This window comes from Trachurus trachurus, assembly GCF_905171665.1.
Source record: "Trachurus trachurus genome assembly, chromosome: 12".
In the NCBI taxonomy this organism is placed as follows: Eukaryota; Metazoa; Chordata; class Actinopteri; order Carangiformes; family Carangidae; genus Trachurus; species Trachurus trachurus.
This window is the reverse complement of record NC_139908.1, coordinates 7,149,059-7,168,274: the sequence shown is the minus strand read 5'-3', so window position 1 is coordinate 7,168,274 and position 19,216 is coordinate 7,149,059. Positions and strand designations below refer to the sequence as shown.

Here is a 19,216-nt window from a genome sequence, read left to right as displayed (position 1 = left end):
TTTCACTTAAGCTAGCATTGTTTTCTATTTTCTCCAAAGCAACGCAGATCTTAACCCTTCTGTTGTCCTCCTGGGTCAAACTGACACAATCTGTTTTGAATGGTCCTTCTTTCCTCCCTTCCTTCTGTCTCCCCATCCCCCCTTCCTCCCTCCTTTCTCCACTCTTTTCCTTTCTTTGTTCCTCCCTCCTTCTTTCCCTCCTTTCTCCCTTCTTCCCACTATCATTTCCCTTCCTTATTTCTTTGACCCAATCTGTTCCCTTTCTTTCTTTCTTTCTTTCTTTCTTTCTTTCTTTCTTTCTTTCTTTCTTTCTTTCTTTCTTTCTTTCTTTCTTTCTTTCTTTCTTTCCCTCCATCCTTCTTTCTTTCCCTCCATCCTTCCTTCTTCTTCCTTCCTTCTTCCCACCATCAGGGAAGGAAGAAGAACGAATCCTTCATTCTTCTTCCTTCCCTGATCCAAACTGTTCCCTTCCTCTTTCTTTCTTTCTTTCTTTCTTTCTTTCTTTCTTTCTTTCTTTCTTTCTTTCTTTCTTTCTTTCTTTCTTTCTTTCTTTCTTTCTTTCTTTCTTTCTTTCTTTCTTTCTTTCCTTCTTCTTCCTTCCTTCTTCCCACCATCAGGGAAGGAAGAAGAACAAAGGACAAGAAGGGAGGAAGGAAGTGAAAATTCCTTCCTCCCTTCTTTCCCTTCGTTCTTCTTCCTCCATCTTTCTATCTTTCTTTCCTTCCTTTCTTGACCCAGGAGGACAACAGGAGGGTTAAGATAGTAGCCTTGTGAGGAAAAAAACACACTTAACGTCACACATCTGAAGAAGAAGCTGAAATAGTAGCACTAACTGTAGGCTGGATTTCCCAAGGACGTGTAATACAGCTTTTTAAAAGTTACACAGAACTTTCCCTTCACACACACACATTCACTCACACATTCATACACACACACTCACTGAGTCATTGAGTTGATGTAAAGGACACACTGAGCATCCTCAGGTGACAGATGGTCACATCACTGTTAGTCAGCTCATTATCGCTGTAAGTTCCTGGCATCGGAGGAGATAACAGGTTTTTAAATGCTTCAGTATTCTTAGGAAACAAAGTGTGTAGAAGGTGGTGGTGGACAAACGATACGGCTTTGCATATAACATATTAGTTTCTTTGATATGGTGTAGGATAAAAAAAAAAAACATTCTGCTCAGACTCTCTCATGACACTGAACCCACACAGAGAGGCACGATAAGTTAGAAAAGTGTGTGATTTCTGTGATGCACAACACGTAAAGTTCAGTTTCCTTTTTAAATTTTGCATGTGGTCGTATATACAGTATGTCTCTGTGTGTCTGTGTGTGTGCAAATGAGAGGGTGGAGGCTTGAAATAGCAAAGATGAAAAAAAAGAAAAGAAAAAAAAAGTTCAGTTAATGTAAGAAGACTCTTCCAGAAAGAAAATCTTCAGCTCCAACAGTGACTATAAAATCTTTTATGAGGCGGCATAAATCGAAAAATGTCGTCGCTGTTCGTTATAGATCTGCATAGCAAGGTGTGGCTGCTGGGAAATCGTTAAAAATTAGAGGGGAACGTGGTGCAACGCTGATCATATGTGCAGAGGAGTCGACAAAACCTTTTATTATTAAGTATTTTCCAACCTCGATGTGGAAAAGTGGCATCAAGGTGACGGTGCCACAATGGGCTCGGCTGTAACATGTGACATTTCCATGGAGTCCGGTTCTTTATATATGCAACTGGTAATTTGGTTTCTCAGTGGACCATCAGCTTTCATCCATCTTCTGCAGCTTTCTTACTCGACAGGACGGATGTCAGGACACATTTCCCCCTTTACGAGCTGTTTGTCCACTAGAATAACTTCAGTTTTTCTGAGGTTTTGATATTTTCCCGTAAGGAGCCAAACACCGGGACAGTAAACGACCCACCTGTCTGAGTCCTCGTCCCATCTTTGGCTTCAATCTCTCATTTATTCTAGGAGGAATGTCTTCAGTTAGTTTATGTCCCTCCCTGTCTGCACTGCGCTGGCTTTTCACTTTTCGCTTCCCTCAGTGTCCGGCCCAAAAATTGCTCGGTTCACAGCTGGAAACAGTGTGTCTTCTGCCCAGATACATCTGTAAATATACTAAATAGTTTGGGGTAAAATCTGAGCTTCTACCAGAAACAGATTTACCACACAGGGTTGCTGGACATACTCTTGTGTTTCAGATGTGATTCTGAGAAGACATCAGTGGGATGTGTTGTGGATAATAGCTCAGAAAACTGAAGAAATACTTTGACCATGATGGGTTTTCTTCCTCCTGTCTTTTTTTCTCTTTTTTTTTTGGAGAGAAGCTACAGTAATAATCATTTTCTCCGAGAACAGTAACGTTTGGCACCATTAGCTGTTCCCTCGTACCAGACGTTGGGAAGGGAAAGATTGCTCTTCCAGGTGGCACGATGGGAGACACTCATCCACAGGAGGTCAGCATGAAAAAAAGAGAAAACACTCGGCTGGAAATTCTTGTCCATGTGCTTTTTTTTTTGGAAAGTAGCTGCTGATGGAAGGAGTGAGTGTTGGAACCATCTATTTTCTATAGAAACATTAATGCAGCTTTGTACGAATGTAAAATAATAGATCCATGTAACAACTGATAGATCAATTCAAGACCTTGAAGTCCTTTAAATCTTTGAAAACACCTTTATTCTACTTCTGCAGCTCACGGCGATACTTCAGATTAGAAAAAAGATAAATAAGGAAAACATGGTTATATCATTATTTATCTAATTAGTCGCCTTGAGATGAAAAAAAAGTGTTTTGTGATTGAGAAGCTGTTGAAAGTTGTTTGTTAGCTAACACCTCTGCAGCTAAGGTGGCTAAACACTCGTCTATAGCTGCTGCTTGTTTAGCTGCAGCGCTAATGACACTTATAGGTGCTAGTTGCTTTAAAAAGAACCGGGTTTAAAGCAGATATCAGCTTCACGTCCGTTTCGGCTAATGCTGCGTTCAAGGCAGGCTTTTGAAACCGTAAGTTACAGCTTCAAGTCACAACTACGACTTGGTAGCGTTCCAGGTAACCCGTAGCTCGTGTTTTTACCATCCTGTTGTCTGTGAAAGTTCCCTATAACGGCCACTCGTAACTTCCGACCCGTGAACTCGTACCAGATCGAACTGGTATGACTTCACAGGAAGGAAAAACACAAAGTACGAGTTTCTTTGAACGCACCATGAGTTAGCAGCCCCCGCCCTTGTCAGGCATCAATTGGTCCTCGTGCTACGTCACCACATTCACGCGCATCCCTTGGCTGCACACACAGCCCTTCATGCCGTTCTCTCTCCTCATTGGATAACACTTGTATCCCACAAGGAAAATTTTCTCCTCGGGTTACAGCAGAGCAGAGTGACGGAGAGACTCGTGTTTAGGCTGAAATACTTCATGTAAGTGATTGCTGACGGAAAATAGGACTATTTAGGACTTATATTAACAAAAACATTCCACTGATATCTGCTTTAATGGTAAAAGTCAGACTGTAGTTACTAATTAACTGATTAGTCAAGAAACTTTAATTAAAATGCCAAATATATTCACCGGTGCAGCTTCTAGCTGTCGTCTTCCTCTCTGTCTCATCAAACCAAATGCTTAAATGAGAAAATAATTGAAAAATCAAACAGGAGTTGATATATATTGAAAAAAAAAAGATATGGAGGAGAGATTACCCTGTACTGTCAGATCTGTTTTGCTTAGTTCAGGTTTAGTTGCTTCCGTCCCACCGTGGCCATCTGTATAAGTAGTTTAACTCAGCATGTGAGAGCTGGAGGGAGGCCTCCAGGAGAGCCAGTATCTTCCAGGTGTAGATGGTTTCCAGGTTTTGGCCTTTTTTTTTTTTGCGCGGTGACCTTTTTCAGCTGATAGCGGAGAATCAGTCGCTCCTTTACAGATTTGGGGTTCGCGCTGCTCTTTGATCCGTACCAGGCAGAATGACAAAGAGTACAGCTCCGCTCTGTTATATGCAGCCTGATTATTTGGCAGTCACGGTTCACTGAAAACAGATTTCCAGGAACTCCAGCTATCCAATGAAATACATATCTCTGTGGTTGGATAGCTCTGAATATTTCCATGAATACACAAATCAACAGGAATGTGGTTTACCCACTGCAGAGCCAGCATGTGCACACTTGAATCTGCATCCTCCTTTGGCAGCTTGATGATGAAAGCGGGGAGTCCTTGTCAATTAAATGAACAGTTGGACATTTGGGGAAAAACTGGCTTAGCCGTGTTTGTGTTACCGCTGAGAATTAGATGAGATGAGCTGCGGCTTCGTATTTACTGTAGTTATAAGAGTCGCATCAATCTTCTCATCTAAGTCTCGGCAAGAAATCAAATAGCTTATTTCCCAAAATGTTGAAACATGCCGATAAGTACACCGCGGAGGGGAACGACAGCTGCATTGTTTCATCAGTCCAGTTTAATTAGATTTGGGGGGATAAAAAGCAGCAGATTTTCAGCAACATGGGAAACAGCATCTTGGACACGTAACTCCTCTGGGTCTTATGCAAGAAGAGAGAAGTATCTACCTCCTTTCAGGTTTTCTACAAACACAATGCAACATCCACATGGTGAAGACTGAAGCTGCTGTCAGGTGGTCGACACAACTTTAGAAGATGAGCAGAGTCTGAGTCGACCAAGTTTTAATTGTTCAGTTGATTGGGGAGAAAAACAACTGGTCTCTGCAGTTATAAAGTCATTCCAGTTGTTGTGATCATTAAGCGGGTGAAGAACGAACCCCATAGAAGGTGAGACACCACGCAAACTTAATGCACACACCTCAAACATGACTCATCATTTGGAAAGTGTGTGAGTGGCCTAATGTTAGTAACAGTTTGTCAGCATGGATGCTCTCTCCAACTTCAGACGTATAAATAAATATGTTTCCCAGGGATTTAGGAAGCTAAATCTTTTCAGTTACTGCATGTTTGTGTATTTATGGACAACTAAGAAAAGAAAATATATGAGAAAACTCTTCAGACTCCGTGCTAGTCGTTCGCACACATTCAGAGTTAGCCGATTATTTGATAATATTTCCCACCATATTGACATTTGTCATATAATATCATATTTTTCCCTCTCATTTTACTGCACAACGTACATTCACATGTGACCAATAAAACTCTGAGCTGCTGTTTGGTGGCAGCATAAAATACAATAATAGAATTATATTACTAAATCTTCTTTATTTCTCTTCCCAGACCACTTCCTGGTGCCCCCATAAATAGATATCAGTGAATATGAAGGTGTCGTGAGTAGTTGAATAATTGTTTTCAAACCAACGACTGAAAGTCAGCTAGGAAAATCTTTGGTCGAGGGGAGGGGGGACAGCCTCATGTTGGACTTTGTATGGGTCTCTGTTTCATCTCTTTGCTGAATAAAGTTTTATTTTCTGACTAACTTTCAACCAATGAGTTCGTTAAGTAGATGAAAAGAGAGAGAGGCAACACAGAGGTCAACACAAAGTCACTTTATTTAGGTTTAGGGGGCAGGTGGAGCAACTGAATGTGGGGGGATGGGGGATGGTGGGGGGGGGGGGGGGGGCTTCCTGATCAACGCTCACTCACTTCTGTCTGTCCTCTAAAAGACAGAACCAGAACCACCGGCCTCTTACATGAACATGAGATCCAGATAATGATGATGATGTCCGAGTACTGGTATTTACTCCAAGCTGCGATCCTCAAAAAAAAAAAAAAAAAAAAAAACAAGACACAAAAAAAGAAAAACAACAGCTCCAGCAAAGCGACACATCAAAAGTCACAATTGATATTCAAAAATGAAGGAAAATTAACTAATTCATGTGATTGATTGATTAATTTTCTTCCAAAAAGAACCAGAAGTTGATTAATCCATAGACACTAGGGGATGCGGTGCAGCTGGGTGTGTTACTCTGCTGATGGAAAGTGATCTTCAGTGTTTTTTTTATGCACGAGGCCGTTTGTTAAAATGACTGTCACTGTCTATGTGATGCATTTCACTGTAGAAGCCATTTCTTATTCGTCTTTATGTTTGTTAAATTAGCACGTGGACATCGTCGGATCTTTCTAAACGCTAATCAACGTGGTCGATCGCTGTCACAGAGCCACTTGACATCAAGATCCTATTTTTTTTTTTGCTTTCTTTCTCTCTCTCTCCCATCTATCTCCGGCAGTAACAGTAGAGACACGGTGCAGAAAAGAAACAGAAGCTTCAGGAGATATAGGAAATGAATGACAACATAATGACGTTACACCAAAGGTTTCGACGGCACCCGGACGGCCGCTTTTTTTTGACGGCAAGTGCCAGCGCGTCTGTCTGATGATCCTCCGAAGGGGAAGGTCACGCCACTAGGATTTGATTGGCAGTTTGTCTAAAACACACTTCCCCACATGAAGAGTCCTCGTCACACAGATACCCATAATCCTCACATACAGGTTATCAAATCTGTCTTCCAAAGTGTCGAGGAGTTGACGTATTTCAATCAAACATGGGTGTGGGATACTTCCATCCTGCTCCAAGATGTTGTTGTTTTATTTTTTGCTGGACTCTCAGGTGATCCATGGTTTCTGTGTGTCTGTGTTTTGCCTTTTGGTTAAGCAGAGATGTTCCTTTAGTAACAGTCCATAACAGGGTTTATCCACCACCACCGCCGCCGCCGACTTTGCGTCTCCTCCTCACTTTCGGTCGGCAGACAGGACACCTACCTGGCCGTCAGTGTTCATGCAGTTGAAAGTCCATCATGATTGGATCTGCTGTGTGCACCTGTCCTACCCAAGTTTAGTGAATTCAGAGTCCTGCTCTTCTCTGCAGCTGCTGCCACCGCCGCCGCCGCCGCAGAGCGTGGCGGTCGTCGGGGACTGGACCTTACCGATCTCCTCCAGGGCGCTGGCCAGAGAGTCCAGGTCCCCCGAGTCCTGGTGCTGGGCTTCCCAAAGACTCAGAATCACTGACGAGGGGCTCTCCTGACATGCAAAGTAGCACAGGTTCCTGCAGGACAGAGACGTTGGAGGGATTATATTAAAGGTAGATCAGAAGCAAAGTGAGTTTATCACAGTTTATTATGAGAAGAAACACACAATCAGAGAGTTGATGACTTCATAAGAGACCCTAAAAGCTCTAAAAACACTGGATCCTACATTTCCCATCATGCAAATCTTTACTTCTGACCTTCCCTTCCTGCTAAATCAGTGGTTCCCAACCTTTTTTGGTCCGTGACCCCATTTTGACATCACAAATTTCTGGCGACCCCGCGATAGTGACTGCGGCCGCTCAGATATTTCTATACGCTGCATTTTATTTGAACTCGATTTATATTTGTGAAAGTGAAAGTATAGAATACAGTTGTTTAAAATTGTGTGTGGAGTTATAATAAGTTTAAAAAAAAATTTATCTATGTATATTGTTTATCAATTACTAGACATTTCAGACGACCCCATTTGAATCCCAGGCGACCACACATGGGGTCCCGACCCCAAGGTTGAAAAACACTGTGCTAAATGTTTATTTCTTTCAACCCTCCCGACAGCTGCAGTTTGTTTGTTAAGACCAACCCTCTTAGGATGACATCACTGTGACATCACTGGGGTCATTTCCTCAAACACAAGTCATTACACACACACACACACACACACACACACACACACACACACACACACACACACACACACACACACACACACACACACACACACACACACACACACACACACACACACACACACACACACACACACACACACACACACACACACACACACACACACACACACACACACCAAAAAAAGTCATTACACATCGCCTGAGGAGTGGCTTTGTTCTCGTGACAACTAAACTGCGACCTTTGGCCCTTGAGTCGAAACTACTGGCAGAGCTCCACCTGCTGCTTTATCACTGGAGCGGCTGCTGCTATTTTTTTTCTCATTAGCATTTGTTTTTTTTATAATCAAAACAAATAAATAATTAAAATGGAAAATATTCCACCAGACACAGAAATCTGTGCCTCTGAATAACAAAATAAAAACTCATCTCCCTTCATTTATTATGCAAATATGTTTCAATTCAAATGTTTAACAGCTGGATAGAAGATGAAAACTCCATATTTTCTGCACTGGAGGTTTCACACTTGTATAATAATAATAATTAGCATAGTGGAGAAATTAACTTCCAAACAACCTATTTATGCATTTGCATTGTTTAACTCCGATTCAAGGTGAGGGTTAAATATTCAAATGAAGTAAGACTGAGACAAAGATATCTGTGAGCGGAGGAGGATGTTAATAAAACGTTTTAATTATGCAGAGGAGCTACGAGAGACATTTGCAGATTATAAAAATGCAATAAAAATGTCTTAAAATAAATTAAATCAGTTAATCTAATGATTAATCAGTCAGGAATCATCAGCACAAATGAATTAAACAGTTTTTTTTGCCACGGCTCACAATATTATCTGTGCACTGAGACTTAGCTACAGTTTGTGCTCTGAACTCATGTGGTTTATTATTGAGGAAACTCACTGCAGGCCACAGTTTATTTACTCTCTCTCTCTCTCTCTCTCTCTCTCTCTGCTGTTGTTGTTGTTATAACTCCCATCCAACAGAGTGCACTGTTTCCTCACAATGGGATTTTCCTTTGTTGCCTTCTCCCTACTTTTCCTTTTTCCTTTCCATCCCATCCTACTGTACTGTCCTTCCTCTGTGTGATAACGTTCCCACACATTCATGGAAATAATTACCAAAATCAGCTTAACTAGGTAGAGACATTCCCATTACATGCTTCTTGGTGTGTTCGACTGCGCTGAGAAAAAAAAGAAGAGCTTTCAAATCCTCTCTTGCATTCCTCTGTCACATTTTTTCTTGTTTGTTTTGTTTTCATACCAGGTTTAAGTGAGATTCCTTATTCTTTAATCACATAGTTCCTGTCACAGTTTCTTAGTCAACTTTTTCCCCTCTCATGTTTCTCCAACTGGCAACACAGAGAAGAGCCTTGTCGTGGTTTGTAAGCGCACACACACATCACCCCGTCACCAAACGACTGACAAACCCCTCACACACAACACAACACAACACAAGCCTACGCACACACACTGACCTGGCACAACCTCTGCAGAGTTTAGTAAAAGGGCTGGAGGACGCAGCAGCACATGAAGACGTGCTGCTAATGAGGAGTTGCTAACATGAACACGTTTTCTTGCCAGAGGCCGGCCTGTCAGCGGTCTGAGACCTTCCTCCTTCACATTCCTGCAAAACATGGCATCTTCTCTCCGACTGGCTAAAGTTGGCCCTCACATCTTTTCCTCCCTCCCTCTCTCTCTCTCTCTCTCTCTGGTTTCTAGATCTATAATGAAATCAGCAGTGTGGCGTGTTACTGAAGGCTGGTTGGTGATGGAAGATTAGGGCTGACACGGTGCCTAAATTCCAGATTTTAAAAATAGTATTCAAAGTGGGCCCAGCGTATATGCAGCGCTGATGCATCCCCATTCCCCAGTCATTATTGCATTATTCTGTATGAACGACCTAAACAGAGCCTGATCAGCTGATCCGTGTGTGTGTGTGTGTGTGTGTGTGTGTGTGTGTGTGACTGCAAGCTTTTGCGTAACGCTGCAATGACTCAGCACCTGGCAGATGGAGAAAAGTGAAGCAGGAGAACTCAGAGTGCTATAATTCATACCTGTCTATGTGGAGCTTTTGAGCCAGGAGCTGCCAGTCCTTCCCTTTGGCATTAGCCGTGTCAAAGGTGGCGCTGATCCGCTGACGGATTGACAGGGGGATTTTAAAGGCCCTTGACCCCGTCTGAGAGGTGATGGTACAGTCCGACTGAGTGAAAAAGGGAACCACTCCCTTCTCGTTCTGGCGGAAAAAAAAGAAAAGAAAAGAAAAGAGTGAGGTGTCAGTGAGATTACTGATGGTGCGGCTTATAATCTTCAGCACGAAGACAAGGACGAGGGACTTATCGAGACAATTTGCAATCCATACATGAAAAGCTCCCTGAGAGGCTCATTAAGCAAGCTCTTAAATCAAATCAAGAATTATTCAGTCTAATAAAAGAAGCTATTAGCACGGCGCACGGCTGCAGCCCACACGCCGCCTCATCTCACCTCCACCACGGACGTGTAGACCTGCAGGATCTGCTCCTCGCCTTTGACCTGTCGCACGCTGATCTTGCAGGAGAGCTGGGGGGCGGAGGAGTGGCTGTAGCGCTCCAGAGAGAAGGCACACTGCAGGGGACGCTGGTTACTGGCCCACACCTGAGAAAAGGAGAACTCCTGCAGAGGTGGGGGAGGAGGAGGACGATGGCGGCGGCCGTCGTGAAGGGTGGACAGGAGAGAACGATGGAGGCATTAGGCAGAGGAGACAACAAACTCATTAAAAAACCCCCGGCTAAAGACGTTCGTTATTTGAATCCCGCTTTGCCACCCACTTTGCTGTTTACATGATTAATTAAGACTGAATGAGTGGCCTCTTTAGCCGATCATTGATGTTGGCTAATCAAGCAGTTTACCCGTCAGAAGGAAACACCAGCAGTCATTAGAGCCCTCAGGACCCAAGACGCATCCTGCTCACCATGTGAAAAGAGCCGGAGTCATCCGTGCAAAATCGTCCTCATAAATGAGACAATATTTTACCCCGCTGCTGCTCGGGGAAAATTAATTAAGCTACTTTACAGTTGTTTCACTTTACACCCTACAGTATGGCTGGTTTTTATGCAATCATTAGCGCAGACTCAAGCCCACATTATTAGCACAAATAGTCATGACAATTAACTGTTTTTTTTTGCAGTAAAAAGCAGACTCCAGGCCATAGTCACCAAATTAACCACTGGTTGTGTCTTCCTTACAGCAGGGGTTCCCAAACTTTTCCATGGCAAGACCCCCCCCCCCCCCCCCCCAATAGCCTTAGCTTCTGGCCGGGAACTCCCTTTGCAAACCCACTGAGTTTTGAAACAGTTAGCAGTTAATAGTCATGATGTCATGAATGATAATTTGTCTGGCAGGCAATTAGAAAGATGAGCATAGCAAATAATGTTTCGGTATGTTATATTATCATAAATAAGACTTTATAATAATGCCCAAAATAGAATAATTGTATTTATTTTGTTATTTGTTATCATCTTACCACTGCTTTACAGTATACATTCAGAAAAACATGAGCTCTATAGGATGATGGAGTTAGGACACAGATGCCTTAACTCACCAGGTTCGCACTGCATTTTCCCCTTAAATGTGCCAACTGTTTAAAAAAAACTAAAAAGTGGCAGCAGAGCTCTGAAGCCATTGGAAGCAAAAGAGAGAAAAAAAAAGGGACAATTTCGACTTCCATTACTAACTACAGTGTGACCCAGACAGTGGCGCAGTGAGAGTGGGTCAAAAACACTGTTTTACAGATGAATCATCCTCTCTTCAGATCCATCAGACAGGAGGACGGCTACTTGTAAAAAGCCTCCTTCAGGCTAGAGTAGTGTCTGAATGAAAGCCTATAGTCATCTTCCCTGTAGGACCATCACACCGCACACCGCTCTTCCTCCACTTCCTTCCTTCCTTCCTCCAAGAAAAACCTCGTTGGTATTCTGGAGGCGCTGTGGTGGTGGGCTAATTCTGCTAATAGGATGTCACTGGTGGGATAAACATCACAGGGCAGAGCAGAACATGCAGCATATAGACCCCCAGGAAGATAACTATGTGATGTGTGTGTGTGTTCGTGCCTGCCTGGAAGTCATAATTAATTTTGTGAGTGTGTGAGTGTGTGTGCGCGGGTGAGATAGCTAGTCTTAGTGATATCGTGCTGTGCCCTTGCTACTGTCCTTTGGCTTTGATGTGACCATGTGAGAAAAAGGGGGATTTGGTGGAGGAGGAGGAGAGTTCAGACGGAGGAACAGAGGAAGCTGGGATGATGAAGGTCCCGGCTTCTTCCTCTTCTTTTTTTCTTTCTTTTTTTTTTTTACCCGATCTGTGACCCTGACAAAGCAGCTGTGCTCTCTTTAAATTAAAGCCGAGGCGCACCACATGCTTTACATTCCTTTTTTTTTTTACTCTAAACGAGACAAACATGTGGTGAGTGTCGTACCTGGCAGGTGGTGAAAGGCTTGATGCTCCAGAGTAACTGTGGGATGTCCTGGATGGACACCTGGAGGCTGAAAGTGTTCCCCCTGAACAGCATCACTTTGGGCTCCTCCAGCAGCCGCCCACCCCTGCTGCGCTCGCCCACTGCCACCTCCTGATAAGGAACAAAACAAGACACAGGTTGTTTTTTTTTTTTTTACGGACAAGACAAGACGAGGTAAAAGCTGGTGATTTTATAAGCTATGGTTGATACACACACACTGTACCAAGCCTGGACTCACTGCACAGAGCAGTTACTGTACAACAATAGGTTTCTGTTGACTGATGATACAGCAAACACACACATATTGATCCTTATTGTTTCCCAAAGGTTGGAAAAGGTTGAATTGAGACAAATTTAGAAGGAGAGTTGATAATAAGAAAGTTGCCTAAAGGAGCTCTTTGTAAGTTTTCCCTTTCAGGAGAGAGTGATGATTGTTGCAGAGGTTATTTTGCAGATGTGAAGCTGCAGTGAGTCGTTAACTGGGGATAAGTGACACACACAGGGCTAGCTGGTTAGCATGCTAACTTAATTAGCAGAAGAGAAGGGGGCGTTGTTTTTCACCACAGCTGTTGTTGGTGAGTGAAGCTTCATGCTAAACTTGCAATGTGTCTTTCTAACAGCTGTTGATGCTAATGCTGGAGATGTAGCCATAGCAACATGCATTGATGCAGTTCCTTCAATTATCCATGTCAAAAAAATGATCCTTTAGTGCACATTTCTGACAACTTTTTTTTTTAAAGAGGAACTATGCAAGATTTTTACCATTATTAAATTTAAATAACTTATTTATTAAACAGCTTTGGAGTAATTGTGATGGGTAAATGATTTGTTACAGGGAGAATGGAGGCCTTCCTTGGCCAAAAACCAACCTTGAAAGACCCGAACCGGTGCCCCAGACCTTGTTTTGGAGGCAACACGCATGGGTAACCCGTAATCTCGTTTATGACTGATTCGACCGCACAAATACACATTGTAACACGTTTATGATAGGTATATAATGTTATCCACTGCTCCATGGATTCATTTCTCGTCAGCTACGTCGAAAACGAAACGCACTTTGCCAGGTGGGGGAGGGAGGAGGGTTGGCAAAACAGCAATAAAAGTGACTGACTTGCAAAGTTCATCTTTAAATACTGGCCTTTGACCTGATTCACAGTTTTATCCGTCGCTGGAAATGAATCGTCTCGCAGTCTCAAACTAGACTATCTCTGCTAAGAGTTAGCAGTCTGCCACTGTGTCTGTTGACAAAACTCAGAGGTTATTTGCAGTTAGGCCTACTGTCGATGTGAAATGAGTCTCCAGCAGAGCAGATCTCATCTTGAGGCCTTTATACTTGAAAAATATCCTGAATAAAAAACATGCAATTAATCTGGATTAGCTATCTACACCATATGATCAATCAAGATTGAATAATTTTATCAATCGACAGCCTTATTTTCTATATTTTGCCTTCAGCTTCTTATTTGTGACTCAGGTTTTCTTTGACTTCTGTGATACAAGCTGAATCTCTTTGAGCTGCTTTGCTTGTGATGTCTGACTTTCCTTCGATGATTAATTAAAAAAAATAATTGACAGATGAGCTGATAATGAACCACTGCGACAAAAATAAGCTTTTAGTGAAGAGTTGTCTTGGGTTTTTAAGAGCCGTGCAAGCTGCTCGTGCACCCAGGAAGCCTCATTTTTATCTGCTCTCTGCTTCTCGCACTGTTGGAAAACTGCTGTGAGCATATTTTAAAAAAACAAAACAAAACAGAAAATCAACAAATGAAAGAGTGGTGTCTTTGCACCCAGAGTGATTGGGCTCTAAAAGTTGAACTGCTGGAGCCGCTGATGCTCCTGACAGGTAACCAGCCATGAAAAGGATCAAAGCACAAATGGCACAAGTGACAAACCAACAGTGCTCAACACTTTCAAAATAAGATAAAAAGATGAAAAAAAAAAAAAATCCTACGACACACAGCTTGAACAACAAAGGCCTGCAGTTTGTTTGTTTTTTGGCTTTGTGCATTGTGAAATTGTGATTTTTCCAGGTCATAGGAGAAGAATAACACGTGTAAACATGGTACTCGCATGTTTGTGTTTGCATCTCCTGCATCTTGTGGGGATGCATGCGAGGCGGTTGAGTCCTGTATGCCTGGTGCTGCTTATCCTCTCCGTCTCACAACACAGAGGGGGAAGAGGGAAATGCAAAGTGCACACACAAACACATGGCGCTGCCTTGAACCTGATCGATTCCTGCTTCAAGCTCACGGGGGAAATTAATTGTCGTATGAAGCACAAACAAAAGGCGCCAAAAAAAAGAGAACAAATGAACAAATAACCACGGCTGACTGATGGAGAGGTGAAGTGAATTGGCTCTTGGCACCTACAACCAATTTCTCCTTTGTTCACGTGCAATTTTACCTCTTGAATGGAGGCACAAGTGAAGCAGGACTTTTGGCTTTGTGGAGCGACTAGCAGCGCTAATTCAGAAAAGCTGTTTGTGTATTTCTAATTAAGAAAGGAAACAAATTACTCCTGGCAGAAGTTTTTTCTTTTTATGGCTGCAGTGCTGCCTTTGAATTAAAAAAAAAGGTGTATATGTGTGTTTTTTATTGGCGTGAACCCACACCGAAGAGAAAATGTTTCACAAAACTCCACCAAGGAGTACGGCGATGAACTGAGGCCGGATCGGAGGATGGGTTTTCTTTTTTTTTTTTCATTTCAATGCGTTCAGATACTTGTCACATGAAATGCAATGCTGGGGCGCACTTAATTAACAGAGAGCAAATTAAATTACGCAAAGAAAGGGCAGAGAAGCAACCTTAGAGCATCTGTTGTCTTTGTAATTAAAAGTCCCTCTTTGTCTCCGAGTCATCAGGCAGCTCCCAGTGGCGATGTTACCGAACTGAAGGCAGATCTTCAGTGGAGCACGAAAAAAAAAACTCAAGACAGCAGCAGCTCTTCCAGGCGAAACCACCGCCACCACCACCACCAGCCACTTTTCCTCTGTCACATACTGTACTTACTGGCTTATTATTGTACTCCAGAGCTCGGCTGGATATATTCACAGTTTTAGCCACGTTAGCAGCATGGATATGTGAATTGCATTGGTGCTGGTTTCCAGACCGTAACATGTCAACAGAGCTATTCATGGATCCTTTGACTTTTCCTCTAAAATGAATGTAGTTAAGTTAAAGAGACCCCGAGAAGTTTGCTTTTGGTTATAAAAAAGTCTAACTATGTTACCCACACTTGTTAATGGGTCCATTTTCGATAAATACTGTATATCGTTTTGTCTTTATAGTTATTTTGATATTATTATTTAGTGGTCGGCTCGCCCAGCATTTCCTAGTTTCGGTTTCCCAGATGCTGCTCGGTGGGCCAAGGGAATAACGCTGCTGAATCGCCGTTTATGGTCGGAACTACGACGGTATCTTCGACTTTCATTCTTGATAAATGAAAACATTATTGGCAAATGTTTTTGCTTTTCTTTTTCCAAAACTCCTCGTAGTCCCTTTAATATTTTGTTGGGAAAAAAAGATTTCCTTTTGTTTGCCATTAAAGGTAGCGTCTGTAGGTTTGTTTTCAATGCAAATTGGGCCCCTCCTCTAGTAGTAGTATACAAGCTCAAAGTGCCACACGCCCAACTTCACCTACGCTCTGTCATTGGCTGGGGAACACACACCGACTCCCCGCCCAGAAACGACCCAACTACAACAAAACATCAAAATACAGACACGGTCACCACCACACATGAGTAGAAGCCCATAGGGATTCTTTTGTCTATATTCTCATTATCCCACAGACTCAACCTTTAAGTTTGATGCAAAATGTTATGTTATGCTAAATTTAGCTATATAGCACTTTAAAACATACACATAGCTCTTTCAACATGGTGTTTGATGAGATGAAAACTTGACAAAACATTTTTTTTGTACACTGAATCAACCCTGACCCCATTTCCTCTTCCCTCTGTATACTGTACCTGAAATGCATGCGGCGTGTCGTCCACACAGTAAACCCTGAGGGTGAAGCCCAGAGAGTTGCTGGTATCCGGACTGCCGAACACCGCCAGCCTCAGCCGCTTGGCCGCCTCCTGGTTCAGCGGCTCCCCCACCAGGGCGTAGCGACCTGGATGCTCCAGCAGCACGTGGCACCTGTGGGCGTCCAGCAGACAGTAGCAGGACGTGCTCTCCTCGTCCACACACATCACCTCCTGTGGAGACACACACACACATACACACACACACACACATCAGCAGAGACCAGATTTAGGTCCAGTGCGTTAAATAAAAGCGATGCTCTGGAAGCCCGTGGCGCTTCATCTCGGAGTTAATTGTGAGAACGGCTCGATACTGGGATGCCGTCTTGCAGATGATTTTTGAGCTCTTGATTTTTGAGGAATCAGCATCTAGTTATACACAGCGGAGCTCAGCCTGCTGATTCATGATTATTAACATTTCAATTACATCCAAGAATGTGCTTGCACAGGGAGGAAGAGGCTTTAATTTAACCATCACACAAAAGATGAACATCCAGCCTGTGATATGTGAATAATGCACCTCTTAGCACATTTGATTGATCAGGCAGGATTCATCATTCTGTCAATTATTACCTGTGAAAAGAATATTTTTGGAGTCAGTTAATGAGATGCGAGAGCTGCGGATCTGGCGTTAACATTTTTTTTCCTATTTTTTACAAGTGACTGTATTGTTGTTATGGACGTTATTAAAATTAAAACACTTCACAGACTCACACAGGATCAGGAAGTGCGCACAACTGAACGAGGGCCAAATGAATAACGACACATCTCACTAAACAGATGGGGGATACAGTAACACTGACAAAATGGATTAGCGGCGCTGCTGCGGTTGGATCCGATGGCCAATTGCTCCTCATTCCTGTGCTCAGTCCTCCCTAAATCACCTTTTAACTGTGACCCCCGGGTCCCCCCCCGCCCCCCCTCTGCATATGGCCCTGCTCGAAGGAATATAAAGCAACGGAGGGTAATTTAGTGGACCACAGCTTCCGAAAACCAGCCCCCATTAGCGCTGCAGCAAGACATGAAGGATCTCCATGACATAGCTCATCCCCGCCAGGCAGCCGGGGGGAGAAATGATGGAGTCAAACTCTAGCAGTACAAAAGTGCAGGCTTTAATGGGAATGGCACTGAGAGGCAGACAGAGAGAGAGAGAGAGGAGGAGGAGGAGGAGGAAGGAAGGAAAGAGAGAGAGAGTGAGAGAGAGGAAGGCAGACAGAGGAGAGAGTAAGAGAGAGACCTCCATTTCCCATTATATCACTAATTCCAGAGATTAGGCTTTGAGTAAGCATCCTTCCTGAGATAAAGGGCTCATTATTTCACTGTGACAGAGACGGGTCGCACCTTTCTTGCTTTTTTCTTGGAGAACATCTCTTCGTCTTTCCCCTGAACCCGTCTGTATCTTTCTGTCTATCTCTTCCTCCTCCTCCTCCTCCTCCTGCGCTGACTCCCTCCGCTATTCTCTGCTGTCTGATGGCATACAGCTCCCATCAGTGATGAGTCTTTTGATAGCTCCCTTTTGTGCAACACGTCTTGCTGGCAAATTACATCTGTGTAAATGTCACAGCGAGTGAAAAGAGGAGGAGAAGCCACGAGGCCCCCTCTCAGGTCACGCTCACACGGCGGCGCCGGGGTCACGCTGTCTCCGAGAGGGCCCCATAGCTTTTTGATGAGGTTAGTTAAACATTAAAAGAGCATCTCAGATACGTCTACTACCGCCGAGGAGCCACAAGAAAATGGATGGAGGGTGTTTGGATTCAAGTCGGATGTCTGTGCTAGTCCTCGGCGAGACTGTGAAGTAGCTCTACAGGGCAGAGTTGAAGGACTTTTTCAGACGTGTTATTTTACCGAAAGAGCTGAAAGTGAGAAAAAAAAACCCTTTACAGTAGAAATCACAGCAGATAGCACTATAATGCATTTAGAGGAATAAAGTATTAAATCTTTCAAAAAGCACACTTGACAGTTTTTATCTGTTTTTGACCTCACACAGTTTGAAGGCTGCAAAAAGGACCTCACATGTAGAAGTGCTTTTACTTTGAAATATTCAAAACATTATCAGTGATTATCAGCAGCAGAGTGTGCAGGAAATAACAGCTTTGACATTATGTCAAAGACATCTCTGTGTGTGTTGTGTTGTGTAGCGGCGGTGCAGGGCTGGAGTTAACATGCTAAGCAGCTAACCCCTGACAGACTCTTCTTGTCTGTTTGGACCAGTTTGGACCTCAGGAGGTGATAGAAGTGAGTCACGGTGGCATCAAGTCCGACAGCGGAGGACGGAAAAAAAAGTAGTTAACAGCAAGAAGCTATGAACTCATGTCTCATCTGTCCTCTATTTAGAGACGTTCCTCTCTTCCGCTCTTTCCTCAAGCCCAGCGACTCTGACAGCTTCTCCAGCTTCTCTCCATCCCCCCCATGTTCCTCTAACTCTCCTCATGCAACCACTTTATCTTCTCTTTCTCTGACTGGGAGGCCAAAGAATAAAAAAATCTATCATTTAATTCAATTCAATTCAATTCAAAAAGCTTTATTGTCCATCACAAGGACAGAAAATTGTCATCAGTTACATTACATCATCAGGTTGTTAGCTGAACCTGTGCAGAAAAACATTATCCTCCCCAATCCATGCAGATTTGGCAAAGTGTCAACACCCGTTCTGTTTTAGCTAACGTCAGCGCAGCACGAAGGTGAGGGTTGAAACGTCTGCAAAAACCGATGCTAATATTATTATTGTTAACGTTTCAGTTTGTCATGTGGCAGAAAAGGGAAGCAGACATACGGCAACATCTGCTCTGTGTCCAGATGTTTCCTCTCCTTAATTTAATTTCACTTGACGTGTCCATCTGAATTCACCGATTCTGAATTTCAACACCTGCAACACTTTAAAATACCACCGTCGTTAAACTGAGAGGGAGAGAAAGAGAGAGAGGAGTGAGTGTTTCGGTGACTAATAGCCGTCATTTGCATCTGGCCTGACATTTCTTTTGGACGTGTGACAGCATGAGGTAGAGCTCCAAGAGCCTGAACTTCATGCAGAGTGATGAATCTGAGCTGGCAACCCTGAAATCGGATCCATGCTCGCATGACTCCGCCGCAGGATGAAAA

The 19,216-nt window shown here is 43.3% G+C and overlaps 1 protein-coding gene across 1 annotated transcript in view; it reads right to left on the bottom strand.

Annotated features, from left to right (window-relative positions):
• Window positions 1-6,762: 6,762 nt before the first annotated feature.
• LOC310995071 (netrin receptor UNC5D-like) overlaps window positions 6,763-19,216 on the bottom strand; it is a gene marked incomplete at both ends in the record, with an annotated part of 187,141 nt that continues 174,687 nt past the window's right edge. The window contains 5 exons of the mRNA XM_083984000.1: window positions 6,763-6,982; window positions 9,662-9,840; window positions 10,089-10,256; window positions 12,055-12,204; window positions 16,061-16,291. Of these exons, the coding sequence (XP_083840126.1) occupies window positions 6,763-6,982; window positions 9,662-9,840; window positions 10,089-10,256; window positions 12,055-12,204; window positions 16,061-16,291 (948 nt within the window). The remainder of the gene's footprint in view (window positions 6,983-9,661; window positions 9,841-10,088; window positions 10,257-12,054; window positions 12,205-16,060; window positions 16,292-19,216) is intronic.